This window comes from Microtus pennsylvanicus, chromosome 11 (assembly GCF_037038515.1).
Source record: "Microtus pennsylvanicus isolate mMicPen1 chromosome 11, mMicPen1.hap1, whole genome shotgun sequence".
NCBI lineage: Eukaryota > Metazoa > Chordata > Mammalia > Rodentia > Cricetidae > Microtus > Microtus pennsylvanicus.
The window spans coordinates 97,913,330-97,934,491 of record NC_134589.1 but is presented as its reverse complement, the minus strand read 5'-3'; the positions used below and the strand labels follow the sequence as shown (position 1 = coordinate 97,934,491).

The window sequence follows — 21,162 nt, the reverse complement described above, 5'->3', positions numbered from 1 at the left end:
AATGTATGTCTGACCTTTATCTTGTTAGTCGCTTGAATCCAGGCTGTGATGTGAAAACATCCCCCTGGGTCCTCTTTCCAAGGTACCCCAAACTCTGTGTTTACTGCAGGAAGGGTAATGGTGTGCGTCTACTAAGCTCTGAAGAAAGCCATTTGTTCTGCATTCCTCAAGACTAAAAGCATGCACGGCAATTTAACACACATTTATACATTATTGATAGATGGGAAAGATGATGCTATTTTAACCTGTGGCACATTGAGACATAAATAAGCCTTGTTAAGTTCAATGCTTCAGTAGTGGGGCTCTTTACGTGATTTGACTCCCCCTGAACAGCAGAATTGCAGCTGAATCTTCAGGGGCATTGACTAGGACCTGGCATTCAGCTTAAAAATACCCACAGGAATTCTAAATCCTTCCTCTACTACAGACAATAGAAGGATTTGGAAGGAGTCCTCTGCTCAGGAGGACTGTTCAAATTCAAGACATGGATTGAGTCAGGCTGCCCAAGAGGTCATATGGCCATGGCAGAACTCATGAGACACCTAAGACCGCTCTTTCCTTCTGACATCCATGTGCTAGGTGCTATTGACTGGGATCTCAGATGCTTACTAGAGCCAGTTAGGTTACTAATGAATGAAGACACTGGAAAATCTGGGAGCCACCAGTCAAGGTCAGCTCGTTGCTACCACATACATGGGATGTGCAAGGTCGCTAGATATTCTTTAAGATGAACGAGAAGACAACTTTGTAGCATCTTTCATTTTTAAAGTATTTAAAAGAAGTCACATATAGTTAAGGCCAGAATCAGCCATAAGTGAGCAGTTAAAAGCTCAATCAGAGGAATTGAAACCAGGGTGGTGTTTCAGTGTTCTATTGTTTGTCAACCTTGGACAGGATTGGGTCTCCTTAACCACAAAAGGAAGACACTGGTGTTAGCAACTTTACCAGTTGGATTTGAAAGAACCCCTGAGTGGGTAGCACAAGCCCCCAGGAACTCATGAGAGACCATCCTTGCTGCAATCACACAAGGTTTATTGACAAGAACCAGCGTGCTGGGACCAAGATTCATAACCCATGCAGGGGTAGAGGAGTTCAACTCCTGAAAGACCCTACAGGACAGCCAGCCTGCTCCCGTAAGAACATCCCATGTGCTTGAGAGAGCAGGATATCTATCAGATAGAGATAGGAAGACTGCAAGGCAAGATGTCAATAAGATAGGACATCAACAAAGCAGGTTAGCTATAAGATAGGAACAGGATGACTGTTGCCAGGCATCCATGCTGAGAGAGGAAACCATTCATGCCCCCGCCTCATTCCGATAACCACGCTTTTGCTTCTGTAAACTTGCTTTTTGCTGACACCCATGCTGAGAGAGGAAACCATTCATGCCCCCGCCTCATTCCGGCCGACCGATAACCACGCTTTTGCTTCTGTAAGCTTGCTTTTGCTCTCCCCTGTAAGAAGCCCGCCCTCCAGTTGGCAGGTGCGCAAGTCTTCCGAGAGATCTTGCTGCCCGCAGGTACCTGTGTCTACTCAATAAACCTCTTGCGATTTGCATCCGTGTGGTCTCGGCCTGTTCCTTGGCATTGGGGAGGTCTCCTCCCGAAAAAGGTCCTCATCTAGGGTCTTTCATTTGGTGTATTGGCCGGGAATTGAGACCCCCCACCCAGGGACCACCGACTCACCAACGGGAAGTAAGCTGGCCAGCTCCGAGTCAGTTGTCTTCTGTGTTCTTTGTTCAGTTGTCTTCTGTGTTCTCTGTTGAGGGTCTTCCGTGTTCTTTGTTGAATTCTGTACACTCAGGTCTGAGTGCGCTGTACCTGGCAGAGGGAAGGGGGCTGACGAGCCTGGGACTTCTCCCCCGCAGTCATCGGAGTCAGTCCGCAAGGACTTCTGGAGCCCGATTCTTCGGAGCTCAGCCAGTATCCGAAGGATACGTGGTCCTAGTTGGAGGAGAGGGATCTGGACCCTCAGAGCCTCCGTCTGAGTTTTGCTGCGCTGCGCATCTGTTCTGTCTCTGTCTGTCCTGTCAGCATCTGTTCTGTCTCTGTCTTTGTGTGGTTTTTTTTTTGTTCCTTTGTTTTTATATTTGGTTCCCTTCTCTTCGAGAAGATGGGACAAACCCTAACCACCCCATTGAGCCTTACTTTAGACCACTGGCCTGACGTCCGCGCCCGAGCCGACAACCTGTCAGTCGATGTTCGAAAGAAGAAATGGGTGATCTTTTGTTCTTCCAAGTGGCCTACTGTTGGGTCAGAATGGCCAAGAGACGGCACTTTCAATCTCAATATTATTTCCCAGGTTAAGGCAAAAGTGTTCAGCCCAGGACCACATGGACACCCGGACCAACGCACCTACATTGTTACCTGGGAAAGTTTGGCACGTGACCTGCCCCTATGGGTCCAGCCCTTTGTCATCTCTAACAACATCTCTAACAAACCCCAACCTCCTCTTACCCCTACAGCCCCTAAGGCTCCCCCTCCCCAAGAGAGCCAGCCACTGTGCCTCTTCCTCCTGCACCTTCCCCTGCCCCACCCTCTTCTTCCCTATACCCCGCCATTCTTAAAGAAAAGGTTCCCAAAGAAAAACCTCAGAAACCTACCCCTGCGCCCCCTCCCGTTCTTCCTCCAAACCCTGACTCTCCCCTCACTGACCTTCTATCAGAAGAACCCCCTTCTTATGCAGATCCAGAGGATCCAGAGAGTCTGGATGGGCCAGAGACTGCAGCGGCGGGTGGACAGCCTGCACAAGTCTCCCCAGCCCCTTCACCCATGGTGGGAAGACTCCGGGGAAGGCACGAACCACCCCCTGATTCCACTACTCATGCCCTACCCTTGAGAGAGGGTCCAAACGGCCGACAGCAATACTGGCCATTCTCTGCCTCAGATCTATACTATTGGAAACACCATAACCCCCATTCTCCAAAGATCCAATAACGCTGACTAACCTGATTGAGTCTATTTTAGTCACCCACCAGCCCACTTGGGATGATTGCCAGCAACTCTTGCAAGCCCTGCTGACCTCGGAGGAAAAGCAAAGAGTCTTTTTGGAGGCTCGGAAAAACGTCCCAGGCGACAGCGGTAGCCCAACCCTTTTGCCTAACGAAATTGATGAGGCCTTCCCTCTGACGCGACCTGACTGGGATTTCACCACAGCTGCAGGTAGGGGACACCTACACCTCTATCACCAGTTGCTAATCGTGGGTCTCCGAGGGGCAGCATGCCACCCCACCAATTTGGCCCAGGTTAAGCAAGTAATACAGGGAAATGAAGAGATGCCCTCAGCCTTCTTAGAAAGGCTCAAGGACACTTATAGGATGTATACCCCCTATGACCCTGAAGATCCAGGGCAAGCTACAAGTGTATCCAGGTCTTTCATTTGGCAGTCTAGTCCGGATATTAGAAGCAAATTGCAGAGACTTGAGGGTCTCCAGGGATATACTATACAAGACTTACTAAAAGAGGCAGAGAAGATTTTCAATAAGAGAGAGACTCCAGAAGAAAAAGAGGAAAGATTATGGCAGAGAATGAAAGATAGGGAGGATGAAAGAGACAAGAGGAGAAACAAGGAATTAACTAGGGTTTTGGCCACCGTGGTTCAGGGACAGAATAGAGAGGGAGGCAGGAAGGGAGAACAATGTAGGGCCAAGGTGGACAGAGACCAATGCACCTATTGTAAAGAACGAGGACACTGGATTAAGGATTGCCCCAGGAGGAACAAAGGACCTAGGAAGCCCTGGCCCCAAACCTCCCTCCTCACCTTAGAGGATTAGGGAACTCAGGGCCAGGTGCCCCCCCTGAGCCCAGGATAACTCTTGATGTCGGGGGGCAACCAGTCACCTTCCTAGTAGACACCAGGGCCCAGCATTCAGTCCTGACCCAGACTTCAGGGCCACTCAGCGAACGATCTGCTTGGGTCCAAGGAGCCACTGGTGGCAAGAGATATCGATGGACAACTAATCGGAAGGTTCAGCTGGCTACTGGTAAGGTGACGCATTCCTTTCTGCATGTTCCGGACTGTCCCTATCCCTTGCTGGGTAGAGACCTCCTCACCAAGCTAAGGGCCCAAATTCATTTCGAGGACACAGGGGCTAAGATAACGGGCCCAAATGGAGGTCCCCTCCAAATTTTGACCCTCCAGCTGGAGGATGAATATAGACTTAACGAGCCCCCAGGGCAACAGACAATTGACATGGCCCCTTGGCTCAATGACTTTCCATTGGCATGAGCAGAGACCAGGGGAATGGGGATGGCTATACAACAACCTCCACTCATCATTCAATTGAAGACAACAGCTATTCCTGTTTCAATCAAGCAGTACCCCATGTCCCATGAAGCATATCAAGGCATAAGGCCCCACATAAAAAGACTGCTGGATCAGGGCATTCTCACTCCCTGCCGGTCACCATGGAATACCCCCCTTTTATCAGTAAAGAAACCGGGGACTGGGGACTACCAGCCAGTGCAGGATTTGAGGGAGGTCAACAAAAGGGTGGAGGACATACACCCCACGGTCCCCAACCCCTACAACCTATTGAGCAATCTGCCGCCATCCCACGTTTGGTATACCGTATTAGACTTAAAGGATGCCTTCCTCTGCTTGTGGCTGCATCCGGAGAGCCAGTCCCTTTTTGCCTTTGAATGGAAGGACCGAGATCTTGGACTTTCGGGTCAATTGACCTGGACACGGCTCCCCCAGGGGTTCAAGAACAGCCCGACCCTCTTTGATGAGGCCTTACACCGGGACCTGGCAGACTTTCAGGTTCAGTACCCTGCCCTGACATTGCTCCAATACGTAGATGACCTCCTTCTGGCGTCTGCTTCGGAGAAAGAATGTCAGGAGGGTACAAAGGCCCTCCTACAGACATTGGGACAAGCAGGATATCGGGCATCAGCCAGGAAGGCTCAGATATGCCAGAAGCAAGTCATTTACCTAGGTTATCAATTAAAAGATGGACAGAGATGGCTGACCGAGGCGCGCAAACAGACTATCGCTAACATTCCTGCCCCCCCCCCCCCCCCCCCCCCCCCGGAACCCCCGCCAGCTAAGAGAGTTCCTGGGAACAGCGGACAGAGATGGCTGCACCCTTGTATCCATTAACTAAACAAGGAACAATGTTTGATTGGGGAGAGGACCAACAGAGGGCTTTCGAAAACATTAAGAAAGCCTTGTTAGCCTCCCCTGCTCTAGGCCTCCCTGACATTACCAAGTCTTTCGATTTGTTTGTGGATGAAAAACAGGGTTACGCTAAAGGGGTCCTAACTCAAAAACTGGGCCCTTGGAGGCGTCCTGTAGCTTAATTCTCAAAGAAACTGGACCCAGTAGCTTCAGGGTGGCCGCCCTGTCTGCGAATGCTAGCAGCTATTGCAGTCCTCACCAAGGACGCGGGTAAACTGACTCTGGGCCAGCCATTGACTATCCTGGCTCTCCATGCGGTGGAGGCCCTGGTCAAACAGCCTCCAGACCGCTGGCTCTCTAATGCCCGCATGACTCATTACCAAGCCATGCTCCTTGATACGGACCGGGTGCACTTCGGACCTGTGGTCGCTCTTAATCCCGCGACCTTGCTCCCCCTGCCGGAGGAAACCAAACACCATGACTGCCTCCAGATCCTTGCGGAAATACATGGGACCAGGCCAAACCTGACGGATCAACCCCTCCGAGATGCTGACTATACTTGGTATACGGATGGCAGCAGTTTCCTGGCAAATGGGGAACGAAGAGAGGGGGCGGCAGTGACAACGGAGACTGAGGTAATTTGGGCAGAAGCCCTCCCCGCAGGCACCTCCGTCCAGAGGGCTGAACTCATCGCTCTGACCCAGGCACTCCGGACGGCAGAAGGTAAGAGGCTAAATGTTTATACGGATAGCCGATATGCCTTCACCATGGCTCACATACATGGGGAAATTTATCGAAGACGTGGGCTGCTGACCTCAGAAGGAAAGGAAATTAAGAACAAATCTGAGATACTGGCACTCCTAAAGGCCTTATTTTTGCCCCAAAAATTAAGTATTATGCACTGCCCTGGGCATCAAAAAGGCCATAGCCCTGAGGCAAAGGGAAATAGACTGGCAGATGACACTGCTCGAGAGATTGCTATGAAATCAACCAAGACCTCCCAACCTTTCCCCTTGATGAACCCAGAAGAGGCCCCAGCCTCCAGTTCGCTACCCTATAGTAAAGAGGACATTGATCTCCTAAAGAAAATGGGGGCCACATATGACCCCAGAAAGCAACATTGGGTTTTTAAGGAAAAGATTGTTATGCCAACAAAACATACTTATAAAATAATAGACTACTTACATAAATTGACCCATTTGGGGCCAAAGAAGATGAAGACCTTGTTGGACAGACAGGAGTCAGGCCAACACCTCCTGAACAGGGATGGAGCCCTGCAAAAAGTGACTGATGAATGCCAAGCCTGCGCTCAGGTAAACACAGGCAGAACCAAGCTTGGTCCAGGAGTTCGGGTACGGGGACATCGTCCCGGAGTACATTGGGAGATCGACTTTATGGAGGTTAAGCCAGGTCTCTATGGCTACAGATACCTCTTGGTGTTCATAGACACTTTTTCAGGATGGGTGGAAGCCTTTCCCACCAAACACGAAACCGCAAAGGTGGTGACCAAAAAGCTCTTGGAAGAAATCTTTCCCAGGTACGGAATGCCTCAAGTTTTAGGCACCGATAATGGCCCCGCCTTCATCTCCCAGGTAAGTCAGTTGGTGGCCAAACTCTTAGGGGTAGAATGGAAATTACATTGTGCGTATAGATCCCAAAGTTCAGGGCAGGTAGAACGCATGAATAGAACAATTAGGAGACCTTATCCAAATTAATGCTTGCAACTGGCACTGGAGTCTGGGTGCTCCTCTTACCACTGGCCCTGTACAGGGCCCGCAACACCCCGGGTCCTCATGGACTGACACCTTTTGAAATCCTATATGGAGCTCCTCCCCCATTTATAAATTTCTTTGATTCAAACATTGCCGATTTTGCTGACTGTTCTTCTCTGGAAGCCCATTTACAGGCGTTACAGATTGTGCAAAGAGAGGTTTGGAAGCCACTCGCCGCTGCTTACCAAGACCAACTGAACCAGCCGGTGGTACCGCATCCTTTCCAGATAGGAGATACTGTTTGGGTTCTCAGACACCAGACCAAAAACTTGGAACCTCGGTGGAAAGGCCCTTACACTGTCCTTCTGACCACCCCAACGGCACTGAAGGTTGACGGCATCGCAGCCTGGATCCACGCCTCGCACGTGAATGCCGCCCATACAGCTGAGGAAGTGGAGCCCGCCGCGACCCCAGCATGGAGAACCCAACGCACTCAAAACCCCTTAAAGGTAAGGCTTACCCGTGGGGCCCTTTGACCATTATATGGGCCCTACTAAGACTGGGGATGGCGACACAAGAAAATAGCCCGCACCAGGTTTTCAATGTAACCTGGAGGGTTACAAATCTCATGACAGGAAAAGTAGCCAATACCACCTCCCTGTTGGGAACAATGACGGACGCTTTCCCAACCCTGTACTTTGACCTTTGTGATTTGGTGGGAGAGTCTTGGAACCCCTCAGATCAGGAACCATTCCCGGGATATGGCTGCCATCATGGGGGGGGGGGGGGTGGCATGGGACCAGGAACAAAGACTTCTATGTTTGTCCAGGACAAAACACACAAAAGGGGTGTGGAGGGCCAGGGGATGGTTACTGTGCCCAATGGGGTTGCGAAATGACAGGGGAGGCTTACTGGAAACCCTCCTCCACCTGGTATCTAATCACGCCCAGACGAGGAACTACGCCTGGGTACTCGGGAAGGGGCCCTGGACTTGCGGAGGAAAAGCTTGTGGCCCCTGCTATGATACCGCTACCGCTACCAATGTCCAGGGCGCCACCCCAGGAGGTAGATGCAACCCCTTAGTCCTAGATTTCACCACGCAAGGGAAAAAGGCCTCTTGGGATGGACCCAAATCATGGGGATTGTGCCTATACCGTTCTGGATATGATCCTGTCACTATGTTTTCATTAACCCAACAGGTGATGAATGCAGGCCCTCAGCTATCAATAGGGCCAAATCCAGTCCTACCAGAACAAAAATCCCCTTCTCAGCCTGCACAAGCCTTACACCCAGCAGCACATCATAATACCTCAATGACCCCCTTAGCCAGCAATAGTACCCCTAGCACACCCACCACTACTACCACTACCCTGTCTCCCCGTCAACCTGGAACAGGGGATAGACTACTCAACTTGGTACAAGGGGCCTATCTGGCTCTCAATTTCACAGATCCGAACAAGACCCAAGATTGCTGGCTATGTCTGGTCTCAAGACCCCCTTACTATGAAGGAGTGGCCATTCTAGGTAACTATACCAACCAAACCTCTGCACCCACCAGCTGCACTTCCATCCCCCAGCATAAGCTGATCCTGTCTGAAGTGTCTGGACAGGGACTTTGCATAGGGACTATTCCCAAAACCCACCAGGCCTTATGTAACTCTACCCAAAAGGTGTCCAGAGGAACCTATTACCTAGCTGCCTCCAACGGGACCTATTGGGCATGCAGTACTGGATTAACCCCATGCGTTTCAGCTGCTGTGCTCAGTGAAACCTCTGATTATTGCGTTCTAATTGAATTATGGCCCAAAGTTACATACCATGATCCTGAATACATCTATAGTCATTTTGAAGGGAGACTCCGATTTAGGAGAGAACCAGCCTCCCTAACTTTGGCCTTATTGCTGGGAGACATCACTATGGGGGGAATAGTGGCAGAGGTGGGCACAGGGACCACCGCTCTTATGGAGACCAGCCAATTTAGACAACTTCAGGCAGCCACGCATACTGATATCAAGGCACTGGAAGAATCGGTTAGCGCACTCGAAAAGTCATTAACCTCCCTCTCAGAGGTAGTCCTACAAAACAGGAGGGGGCTAGACATGTTGTTTTCGCGAGAGGGAGGGTTATGTGCGGCACTCAAAGAGGAATGCTGCTTCTATGCGGACCACACTGGGCTGGTGAGAGACAATATGACAAAGCTTAGAGAGAGGTTAAGACAGAGACAAAAGCTGTTCGAATCACAACAAGGATGGTTCGAAGGATGGTTTAATAAGTCTCCCTGGTTTACAACTCTATTGTCTTCTTTGATGGGTCCCTTGATTATCCTCCTTCTGATACTCCTGTTTGGGTCCTGCATCTTAAACCACCTGGTCCAGTTTATAAAAGACAGGCTGTCAGTCATTCAGGCCCTAGTACTGACCCATCAGTATCACATGTTACCACAACAAGATACCGAGGTTCTGTAATTGCTTTGAGTAAAAGATTTAACTCAATAATAAAAGAAAAGGGGGGAAATGAAAGACCCTACAGGCCCCCTCCTCAAAACCCACAGCTAGCATGCTCTCGGGGGAACGTCCTATTTGCTTTAAAAAAAAAAAAATTCTCCGGATCAGCAGCCAGCCTGCTCCCGTAAGAACATCCCATGTGCTTGAGAGAGCAGGATATCTATCAGATAGAGATAGGAAGACTGCAAGGCAAGATGTCAGTAAGATAGGACATCAACAAAGCAGGTTAGCTATAAGATAGGAACAGGATGACTGTTGCCAGGCATCCATGCTGAGAGAGGAAACCATTCATGCCCCCGCCTCATTCCAATAACCATGCTTTTGCTTCTGTAAACTTGCTTTTTGCTGACACCCATGCTGAGAGAGGAAACCATTCATGCCCCCGCCTCATTCCGGCCGACCGATAACCACGCTTTTGCTTCTGTAAGCTTGCTTTTGCTCTCCCCTGTAAGAAGCCCACCCTCCAGTTGGCAGGTGCGCAAGTCTTCCGAGAGATCTTGCTGCCCGCAGGTAACTGTGTCTACTCAATAAACCTCTTGCGATTTGCATCCGTGTGGTCTCGGCCTGTTCCTTGGCGTTGGGGAGGTCTCCTCCCGAAAAAGGTCCTCATCGAGGGTCTTTCACTCCTAGTAGCTGGGAGAAGGGGTATTTAAGGGAAGAAACCATAACCCAAAAAGGGTAGGGAGGGCATCATTGGAAAATTCCAAAAATACCAGTGATGATCACAAGGGGGGTTAACTCCCCATTTCTCAAGCTTATTCTCAAGATTATAATCTAACTTTATGGTCAGCCACTTCCTGGAACAGAGCACTGAACTGGCTAACCTAGATTTTTGGCTCTACTCTTCCTGCTAGAAACTTTTGGCTCTACTCTTCCTGGTCCTTCAGGTTCACATAGATTGAGATTGTCATCATATAGAGTTGAATCAATGCCTGTTTAGTAAGTCATTGAGGCAGTACAACGTGGACCAGAACTCAAGAGTGTCAGACAAAGCTAAACTCCACAGACCTTGCATCATGATTTGCTCTGCACCATCCAGGTTGATTTCTCAAAAGTCTTACTCATGTTTCCAAGTTGGCAGAAAGTCTGAGCCAAAAGTGTCCCCAAGAGCTAGCCAGGACAAATGTTCTCCTTTGTCCTCAGATCCAGCCCAGGTCCATACCAACACATGCAGCCTATTATCTGCTCCTTGGTTTGAAGACAGGGGTGAGGAACTGGCTCCTGGGGAGTCCTGGATTACCTCTGGGAGAGTTCTCTGCAAATATGCTTCATCATCTTTGTCTGCATGGACATCAGTTTCCCTCTGGAAACATTGGCACTGAGGTAGATACAGGCATTGCTTCCCCTTCCGGCCCCCTGGGGTATGAACCATCTTCTCTGCAAACAGTGGGAAGGTGGAAGCTAGCTCCAAGTTGGTCTTCCATGATCTTGGTACCATTGACTTCAGACTAGGAAACTTTGGCTGTAGAGAGCCAAGCTACATACTGTAAGACATTCAGGGTCAACCTTCACACACACACACACACACACACACACACACACACCAATTATATTAGCTAACTCTTCATCTCCATGAGCAAGTATTTGAGAGAAACAACACGAGGGAGGAGGGACTTATTTAGACTCACAGTTTCTGTTCAGTCCATAAGCACTCTTGGTCCCATACACTGAAAAGAGCTTCATGGCAGCTGGAATGTATGGTAGAGAATCTTCTTCAGGGAGGACAGGAAACCGAGAGAAGAGGCAGTACAGAAGGAGTCAGGGTAAGACAGCTCTTAGGATATACCCCCAATGACTTAACTCCTCCTATTAGACAAAGTACAGCTCACAAGACACATGCCCCATGATCACTTCCTTCAGTAGGGCCTCTCTCCACAATCTCACTACCCTCCAAAAGTTTATTCAGATTTTGAGTTCATTAATACATAGAACTACTTATTAAGTCAGAACCCTCAAGATGCAGTCATTTCTGGAGCATACCCTCACCCATACACACAGAGATGTGTTTTTACTAATCGCCTAGGCAGCCCTTTATCCAATCCAATTGATAATGAAGACCAGTCATCACAGATGGTCAATTATAATACATTGTGATTGTTAAAATGCGTAATTGTCTAATGTTTTTCTTTTGCAACTTAAAAAAGATTGGAGTCAGAACAGCTACAGACTAATTGTGATGAGGAAATTAAGGAAAGGGAAAATAAATATAAGCAAAACATTAGAAGAAAGTCAGAAGATCAGCGTCCACAGCACACATATTTGCAGGCCTCGGTCCCTTGCACACTGAGCTGGTGAAAAGAGAAAACTTTCCTAATAGCTGGTGAAAAGAGAAAACGAGAACCTACAAGATTGCTGGTATGGTCATCAGGGAAGGGACAATACACGATCCTTCCGAGGGATCAGAGATAATGTGTTTCAAGAAGTCTGAGATAATCTCACGAGTCTTGCACAGAGGTCAATACAATGCCTGTAGGTACAATAACACCATTGAAAGCTTGGAGGCAGCATAAAGCATGGCAGGCACCAAGCTAGAGTGGGCAAGGCTCAGAATAACAGCATTGCTGTCATTACCCTTTGCTTGATGGGATCAGGTTACCACCAAATTGCATAAGGAGTTCTGCCAGCAGTCTGCCCTTGCTGCTCTCAAGTCATTTGAAAAGGTGAAATTCAGCAGGAGCTGCATGGGTTAGAGGGGCAAAGTACATTCCAACTTGCCTTTTCTTTTGGTTCTTGGCTTGGCAGACTATAGAATATGAGAGAATAAATTCCAGAGTAAATGCTTTCGTGATGAAGTATTAACAATAAGAGTAAGCCCCCCACACTCTCCTCTCTGCATGGCAGGCTCCCATCATTGCCAACCCTTCTGCTCCCCCCACCTACATGATGGACCAGTTTCCATCACTACCAGCCCCTCTGCCCCCTTACCTGCATGGCGGGCTCCCATCACTACCAACCCCTCTAACAACTACTGGGGTCCACAGCACTCATTTGTTGTTCTGGGGGTGCTCTAAATGCCCACCCCTCTGCTGACCACAGGAAAGATAGCTTTTGTTCTTTACTTTTCATGTTTTATGCCCATTGTCCCCACTAAACAAGGCACCAGGTAACCAACTGGTCCATGGTGTGGCAACCAACATTGTGCTAGACCAGATCATAAAGGACCATGGAAGGTGTATCCTGCTTTCCCTAGGCAGAGCAAGGCGATGAGTTACAACTTGGAGACAGCATGGGTGTCTGTTGTTCTGAAAGTGGGAGCTAGAACTGAGGTGGCTGTTCAAAGATGTCGGGGGTGCAGAGGAAGGCAGATCTCTGTGCTGCCATACCAAACTATTGTCACTTGAGCTCTTTGTCTGATGGAGCACCCTTGAATGTAGCAGTGACCTTCCTAGAGAGGTCAAGCGGCTTGATCCCAGCTTGCAGAAGTTGGTGTCTGATGCCCTCAGCCATTCTGACTTTCTGCTCTAAGAGCTACAATCTCTGAGCTAGCAGCCTTCTGTGTCTGGCAGCTGAAAGAATGAATGCCCGGGTCTAGGGGCAGGGGCAGTGGGCACATTGCAACTTCCACTGCACCCTATGAAGGAGACAAGATTCTATCTTCAAAATAAAGAGAATTTATTGAAGTGTTTCAGGCAGGGGACCCGTGTGATCTGATGCTCACCGTGGAAAGAGCGCTCCAGCTGGGTGATGGAGTGAAGATGGGCAGGAACAGCAGCAGGGGGACCAATTAGGAGACTGCTGGAGACATCTCTGGCAGAAGGAAGGCAGTGCGCTGGGAATGGATGCAGGGAGAGGTGTGACGCAGCAGGACAGGATGGATGGATGGCTCTGGCCTGAGTCCTGGGCGCCTTGTAACACAGTGCATGCTCCAGGAAGTTTGGAGTTTCAGGAGAAGGCTGTGCCCTCCATCTAAGCAGAGTGAGGCAGTGGTCCCTGGGAGATGCCCAGGACACATCGTAGGAGGAAAAATCCAGGCTAGAGACAAAACGGAGAGATACATGAAAAGAATATTGTAGGGTATGCAGTGTCAGCTCTCTTAGGAAGAAGGCAGAACTCAAAGGGGATAAACTCTAGGGAGTTTTAAAAGGCAAAGAGAAGCAGAATGGAAGCCATGGAAGAAGGTGAGAGACAGAAGTCAGAGATGCTGGTTAAAGGCTCTCCATACCAGCCAGTAGGTTCTGAGTACCGCGTGGTAGGGATTTCTCTCTCTTCATATTCTCCTGTGTCCCTTCTTAAGTGGAAGCTCCAAGGTTCAAACCACTGGAGCTGCCTGCCTAAGACTACATCCCGTAGGAAAGGAAAAGGTTCTTTTTGCTCCTGTACTGTGGGACTCCATATCCAAAGCCCTCAACCATTGAGATTTTACTGTCTCAGGGGATGTCAAGATTTGGAGAGTTTTGCAAGGAGTAGAGACTGGTCAAATCTGGACCACGGTTTAGGATAACAAAAGATACCCATGTACATTCAACAAGGAGGACATTGGTGGCTTAGCAGGGGCAATTCTGCAATGAGAGCCAGGGGAAGCTAGTGAGCAGTGGGTTAGACATCAGCACTGGGGCTAAGGGTTTCAGACCAACCTTCTGCTTTGTTTGATTGTTTGTTTTACTGCTGTTTCTTCTTCTCTATTCACAACAATCTTGTTGACCAGAAGTTTGTATGAACATTTCAGTTCCTGGATGCTTGCTATCTATTGAGAGAATACTTAGCACATTAGTTTATGAAGAAACAAGTGATAGAAAATAAAGTCATAGTGAGGCACAGCTGTGCCTAATGTCATTCTTCTTAGGATATGGTAAAGGGCTGGCTCACGGTCCAACACGCCTCACCATAACACTCAGACTCATTTTCTACCCCCACCCCATGCTGTGTGTGTGTGTGTGTGTGTGCGTGTGTTCTACCTGAAACAAAAATCCTTGTTCTGATAATGTTAATAATTGGCAATCGCATTTATTGATTCAAACTATATCTTATAACACCAATTCCTTGCAACAAGCCATGAATCCAGGTTAACCGGCCAGAATCTCTGTCCTGAATGAACACTTTCTCTTGTTGGGTGGAAAAAGTATAAACAAACAAATGCAGTATAAAGTGACAAAAAAAAAAAAAACAAGGATTATGATGTGTAGTTTTAGTGGAGACCAAAAAAGGAGGAAGTGGGGCTGAAGAAGGGATTCAGTCCACGAATTCTTGCCTCCCAAGCATGGGGACCTGAGTTCAATCCCCAGCATCTCCATTTTAAAAGCCAGGCATGGTGGCATGTTCTTGCATTCCCAGTGCTGGGGTGGGTGGAGTGGGGCATCTCTGGGTCTGCATGGCAATCCAGTTGGTCCATGAAAAGAACCTGTCTTGAAGCCAACCAAGATGAGTGACAGCTAGAGAAAGATACCTGAGGCTACACACACCTGAGCACACAAACATATGCACACACAAAAGAAGGAAGTAAAATCACCTTGATAGATGGGGGTGCAACATAGAGACAACTGAAGGACACAGTTGAGCTCAGTCTTAAATGACGGAGAAATAGTGACAGTCAGATGGTGTGTGGAGATGCACCTGAGAGCTTCAGCAGTTCCACAGAGCTAGGACCTGCAGTTTTGTAAGAAAACAGCAAGAGACAAATAAAGAAGCAAATCCTCAAAAGTTACACTACCTCACAGTCTGCGAGTCTCTCACTTCTCTTATAGCAATGCTTATTCAAGGCACGGAGTAGGAAATGTGCATTGACCGAGTTAAGTGGTAGGCTTGTGGGAGAAAGCGTTGAGCTGTATGGGTGTCCTATGTAAATCCCGCTGCATGCGTCTGTCCTTTAAAATTAGAGCTGATACTGAGACAAAGCCATGACTTGCCAGCAGTCTATACAGTTTTAAACCAGGGTCCAGCTGCTTCCCAAGCCCATTTTCTTTTTACTGCATAATCCTGCCCCTTTCTCCTAATCATAAATACGCTTAGGTATGGAATGGAAACCATAATATTATACTCCCGGGAAGCATGGTGAATCATTTCTATAGCCGTGACGGACCCAGGCTTAGCACAGCACGATTCCAGAGTTCTCTTTGCAGGCGTGTGCACTGCAAAAGGCCACTTCTTCCACGTAAACCTTTAATAACACCGAATGCGAGTGCTCAGTGGGTGGGTGCAGGGAGAGGCCTGATACAGGTCTCCAGTCTGAGAGCATGAACTCGGGTGCGCATCTCATTACATGGGTACGTGCAGAATTGCAAATTCTTTTCATTTTTAATGGGTTGACTTTTAAAAATGTCTCTGAATAGGTTTGTGACATTTAGTTTGTAGTGAAAGGAGAAGGCTAGATAGAAACATAGGATCAAAATTCAACTTTAACAAATTCAAAGCGTTGATGATCTTAGAGCAAACCAGCAAGACAAATTGAATCTGTTCATTCTTCAAGGTGAAATCAAGTTTCTTGTTAAGTTCCAAGACCACTCAGAGCTCTGAACACCCACTGGTAGATGAAATAAACAGAGTTCCAATTCCGTGAACTCAAGGGGGCTATCATCATTGTCATGCATATGGTAGGAGTGAAGCTTGGTGAGCACCAGGCAGAGCAGTCAGACTTCCGCTTCCATCCTGTTCTTCCCAGTTCTCTCCAGGACAGCACAACCTAACAGCTCTGCCTCTTCATCTGCTCAGCTGCAATCCCTGAATTGCACTTAGCTGTCAGACAATGCAATCTGCTTGGGAAACAGACTGAACTGCTGCACTGCAGAGCTCCAGTCCATAACTCAGCTGCGGCAGCTGCAGTGGCCCTGCTGCTGTAGCCCTGCAGCTGTGCCCCTGCTGCTGTGGCCCTGCAGCTGTGGCCCTGCTGCTGTGGCCCTGCTGCTGTGGCCCTGCTGCTGTGGCCCTGCAGCTGTGGCCCTGCTGCTGTGGCCCTGCAGCTGTGGCCCTGCTGCTGTGGCCCTGCAGCTGTAGCACTGCAGCTGTGGCCCTGCAGCTGTAGCCCTGCAGCTGTGGCCCTGCAGCTGTGGCCCTGCAGCTGTAACCCTGCTGCTGTGGCCCTGCAGCTGTGGCCCTGCTGCTGTGGCCCTGCAACTGTAGCCCTGCAGCTGTGCCCCTGCTGCTGTGGACCTGCAGCTGTGCCCCTGCTGCTGTGGCCCTGCTGCTGTGGCCCTGCAACTGTGGCCCTGCAGCTGTGGCCCTGCAGCTGTGGCCCTGCAGCTATAGCCCTGCAGCTGTGGCCCTGCTGCTGTGGCCCTGCAACTGTAGCCCTGCAGCTGTGCCCCTGCTGCTGTGGCCCTGCAGCTGTGGCCCTGCTGCTGTGGCCCTGCAGCTGTGGCCCTGCAGCTGTAGCACTGCAGCTGTGGCCCTGCAGCTGTGGCCCTGCAACTGTAGCCCTGCAGCTGTGCCCCTGCTGCTGTGGCCCTGCAGCTGTGGCCCTGCTGCTGTGGCCCTGCTGCTGTGGCCCTGCAACTGTGGCCCTGCAGCTGTGGCCCTGCAGCTATAGCCCTGCAGCTGTGGCCCTGCTGCTGTGGCCCTGCAACTGTAGCCCTGCAGCTGTGCCCCTGCTGCTGTGGCCCTGCTGCTGTGGCCCTACAGCTGTAGCCCTGCAGCTGTGGCCCTGCAGCTGTAGCCCTGCAGCTGTGGCCCTGCAGCTGTGGCCCTGCAACTGTAGCCCTGCAGCTGTGGCCCTGCTGCTGTGGCCCTGCTGCTGTGGCCCTGCAACTGTAGCCCTGCAGCTGTGGCCCTGCTGCTGTGGCCCTGCAGCTGTGGCCCTGCAGCTGTAGCACTGCAGCTGTGGCCCTGCAGCTGTGGCCCTGCTGCTGTGGCCCTGTTGCTGTGGCCCTGCAGCTGTGGCCCTGCTGCTGTGGCCCTGAAGCTGTGGCCCTGCAGCTGTGGCCCTGCTGCTGTGGCCCTGAAGCTGTGGCCCTGTAGCTGTAGCCCTGCAGCTGTAGCCCTGCAGCTGTAGCCCTGCTGCTGTAGTCACTGCTCTGTTGCTTCCCAGGATGCTGCTGCTAGGCCCGCAGCTACCATGACTATTGCTGGGACAGCAGCCATTACTGATTCTCCTTCCTCTTTCCTCCTCCTACTTCTTCTCTCCTTTTGTTTTCATTTTCTTCTTCATTCTGTTCTTTTTCTCCTCCGCCACCTCCTTTGTGTTATTCCATTTTCTTCCTCCTCATCTTCTTTTTGTTCTTTTTGTTCTCCTTCTTATCCTCCCCCATCTTCTTCTTCTTCCCTCTCTCCTCTTTCCCTTCCCCTCCTCTTCCTCAATCTTCTACCACAACCACTATTACTACAGTGTCATTGCAGCTGAAGTGGCTTCCATGCACGTTACTCAGACACTGTGACAGTCATTTCTTGGTTCTGCTTTCTCCTCTGGGCACACTACATCAATTTCTGCCTCACGCCTTCTTTCCACCCCTCCCTGGGGGCCTTAGTCTTACAGCTGTCATGAAATGGGCTCCCTCCCAAAGACTTCAGCAAATCTTCATTGGTATTTCCAGCATAGGCTCTTTAGAAGCAGCGCTTCTGAATTTTACACAAAGCTATTTTTTCACACAGTCTGCATTTGAACATCCCTCGGGCATCTCACACTCATTCTGACTAGATCTGGGCTCCTGACCTCTCCTAACAGGTCATCCCCAGATGTGTCTTCTTCAGGAAATGGCCCAGTGGCTGTCATGTCATGACAACTACCTAGCAATTCTCTGAAGCTCATGTTCTCTCCTCACCAACACTCATCTGCTCACCAGCTCCTCTCAAGTCTGCTTTGTAAACTTCACTGGCCTGTCCCTATCACCCACCTTTTCCATAAGATTGTTTGTTGTGTCACTAGGATCATGGTCACAGTTTCTAACTTCTACACTTGCCTCCTCTAGTGTCTCTCTCCATTTGAAAGGACTTTTAATGCCCTTTGTTTGCTCATTTGTGTGTGTGTGTGTATTTACTTTATTTTACTTTTGAGATAAGGTCTCTAACTGGCCTGGTACTGGCCAGGCAAGCAAGGATGGATGGTCAGCAAGCCCCAGGCATCCATCTGTCCCACCGGCCCAGCTGCCATAGTACTCAGCTTAGTAAGTACCTCTGGAGACCAAGCTGAGATGCACTGGACTGAGTTATCTCCCCTCTATTTTCTTTTCCTTGCTCTTAAAAGAAAGTTCAAAGTTTATGTTCTAGGGGACCCTCCTCCCATCTCTTGTCCCTTTAGCAGGCTCACTTCACCCTCTGATTGCAATCATGTATGTGGTCTCTCCCCTGCCCAATGAGGCAATCTTCCCATTACAGAGTCTCTGCTATTCGTCCTGTCTGAGCAACTCTCCCTTAGTCCCAGTTCCTTACCGGTAGGCCTGGCCTTACTACCTGCAATGCTACTTCCTTAAACCTCTGATCTGGATGTGCTTCCTTTGTAGTCAACCTCCATGCACCTTGAACTTTTCCTTGTAGCTGTATTTATTAGTGAAATCCTTTATTAGAAGACTGTAGCCTAGCTAGACCCTAAAGGCCAGGGAAGGCCTGTTTCCCCACTGCCCAGAAGAGGATCTGGCGCAAGGCAAGTATTCAGTGAGTCTGTGTTGAGAGAGCACACCAGTGAACCGTCACCGGTGGAGAGCACACCAGTGAACATCACCGGTATTCATACAAAGCTGCTTGCCCTCTGGCAACTTCAGATCCCTGTTATTAACTCTCTGCTCTGTGAGATTGGTTCCTCCTTAAAATCACTGTTCTGTCCTTCTGAACCCAGCTACTTCAAATTTGACTTCCCTCCCACTGTCCCAAGCACACATGGAACAGACCTTAATAAATGCACTGGGCTGTAATAAACACAGGTCCCCAATATGTTGGTGTCACTCTCTACAGAGGAAGAAATCACCATCCTATATGAATTATTGGTTCCTGTACTATCTTTTGAGGAAGAGATCACTCAAACAGCTTCTGAACACATGTCAGACAAAGAACCAAGAGTGTTCCGGTCTGTTTCTTGTTTTTTAATTTTTCCTCTAGAGCTTCACAGACCTGAGCGCCCAAAGATGGCAGAAAGACCGTTGTGAACATGGCTGGCCCCAAGGTACCACATGACTGACAGCATTTTGCAGATAAAGACCAGCATCCATCTGCCAAGCAGTCCCTAAAGATTTCTGCCAGCCAAAGAGAGGCTCAAGGGAGCAGGAATTGAAATAACTGAAATAAGCACCAGAGAGAGAGAGAGAGAGAGAGAGAGAGAGAGAGAGAGAGAGAGAGAGAGAGAGAACTGCCTTATCAATACCTTTAGAACAATTCTAAAGACCAAATTCTCAAGAGTCCTTCAGAAATAATTGCACTGGCACAAACCTGTTGGGTCGCTGCCCTTGAAACACAAATCCTCACCCAATCACGTACCGTCATCCATAAACAGCTGTCAGGCAACTCAAGCACAGTCTGTGTTTATGCTAAGGTTTGGCTCTTGTTATCAGAGCTCCCCAGAGAGATTGTTTATTCTCTAAAAAGTGTTTGGGGGCTTGGGATATCTGGGAAACTGCAGGAAGGTGGTCAGAGCTTTGTCAGTCCTGTCTTTGCTTCTGTGGCCTCAGAGCTGTGACTCTGATCCCAGTTCTGTGAGCCCTGGCCAAGGTGGCAGTTACAGGAAGGCCATTGAAAGGGCATTGCCACTGTTAGTAGGATATCAGTGTGGTCTTTGTCTTAGCTCTTCAGACAACACCTAGAGCATAGAATGGAGATACTCACTACTGATGACTGACTTCTCAGTGCTTTCTAAAACCTGAGAGTAGATGATTCTCCCACAAAAAGGACAAGAGAAGGGGCTGAAGAGGTGGTTCAGTGGTCCTCCTGCAGAGGACCTGATTTTGCATTCCAGTATCTATGTGGGGTGGCTTACAAATGCCTGTACCTATATTTAAGTGGTCTGATGCCTCTTCTGGGCATCTACAGGCACTACACTTACATGTGACATTCACCCACATAGACATACACACATACATATAAATGACAAAAGCAAGTACTGAAAAGGTGAAAATATTAAAAATAATGGCAGTTAAACATTGAACATCTACCAAAGTTCATCAGTGTGCTGACCATTATAATGATTTACTTTTATTTAAATGCATATAAATCTCACAAGTTATACCATTTTTGCTCTTGTTATCATTTTACAAGTAGGGAGGCTAAGGTCCAGAGCAGTATATTTTCCTTGCCTTTCCACTGATGGACAAATAGCAGTGATTTTTCAAATGCACGTATTATTATAAAACATGAGCCATTCAAAGTATAAAAATAGGAATTGCTGATGTTTTATGATCTCTTTACCATATGCAGGTGCTAAGTGAAAGGTTTAGTGTGCTCTATCTCAGCTCCTGCTCTCACCCTGGGAAGTAAGCACCATCATGGCCATTTGAGCTATGAGGTCACTGCGGCCCAGAGCAGTGATGTAAGGATCCATGGTTGAATGAAGAGGATACATTTCAGTCCAGCCCTTCTGGGCTCTTAAACTGTGAACTTCAGCACTGTGGGGACTGCCCCAGAGGCCTTTTCTGGATCACTTTAACTACCAACTTTAACTACCAACTGGATACAGCCTAGAGTTAGTTAAGAAGAGACTCTAACTGAGGAATTGCCTGGACCAGATTGGCCTTGCTGAGAGGGGTTGCCTTAATTGTATTTGCTAAGGAGGGCCCAGTTCACTGTGGTTTGTACACTCCTGGGAGGTGGGCTTACACTGTATGAGAAAGGTAGCTAGGCATAAACCTGTGAGTGGGCCAGAGAGAAGCATTCTCCATGGTTCCTTGGCTAGGACGTGAGTCCCTTGGTCAGCGGTAATGCTGGACAAAATCGCAAGCATGCCTGCCTGAGGGAACTTGAAAGTTCCTATTTGAGTGCCT

General features: G+C 49.1%; 1 protein-coding gene across 1 annotated transcript; it reads left to right on the top strand.

Moving 5' to 3' along the window:
* Window positions 1–2,089: 2,089 nt before the first annotated feature.
* Window positions 2,090–17,255, top strand: LOC142831654 (uncharacterized). The gene is given in 11 exon segments (XM_075941856.1): window positions 2,090–2,412; window positions 2,493–2,907; window positions 2,910–3,791; window positions 3,794–5,025; window positions 5,027–5,067; window positions 5,069–6,810; window positions 6,813–7,339; window positions 7,781–7,895; window positions 16,354–16,705; window positions 16,788–17,069; window positions 17,138–17,255. Coding segments are annotated over 11 exon segments (6,006 nt in total). The 5' UTR covers window positions 2,090–2,112.
* Window positions 17,256–21,162: the final 3,907 nt, after the last annotated feature.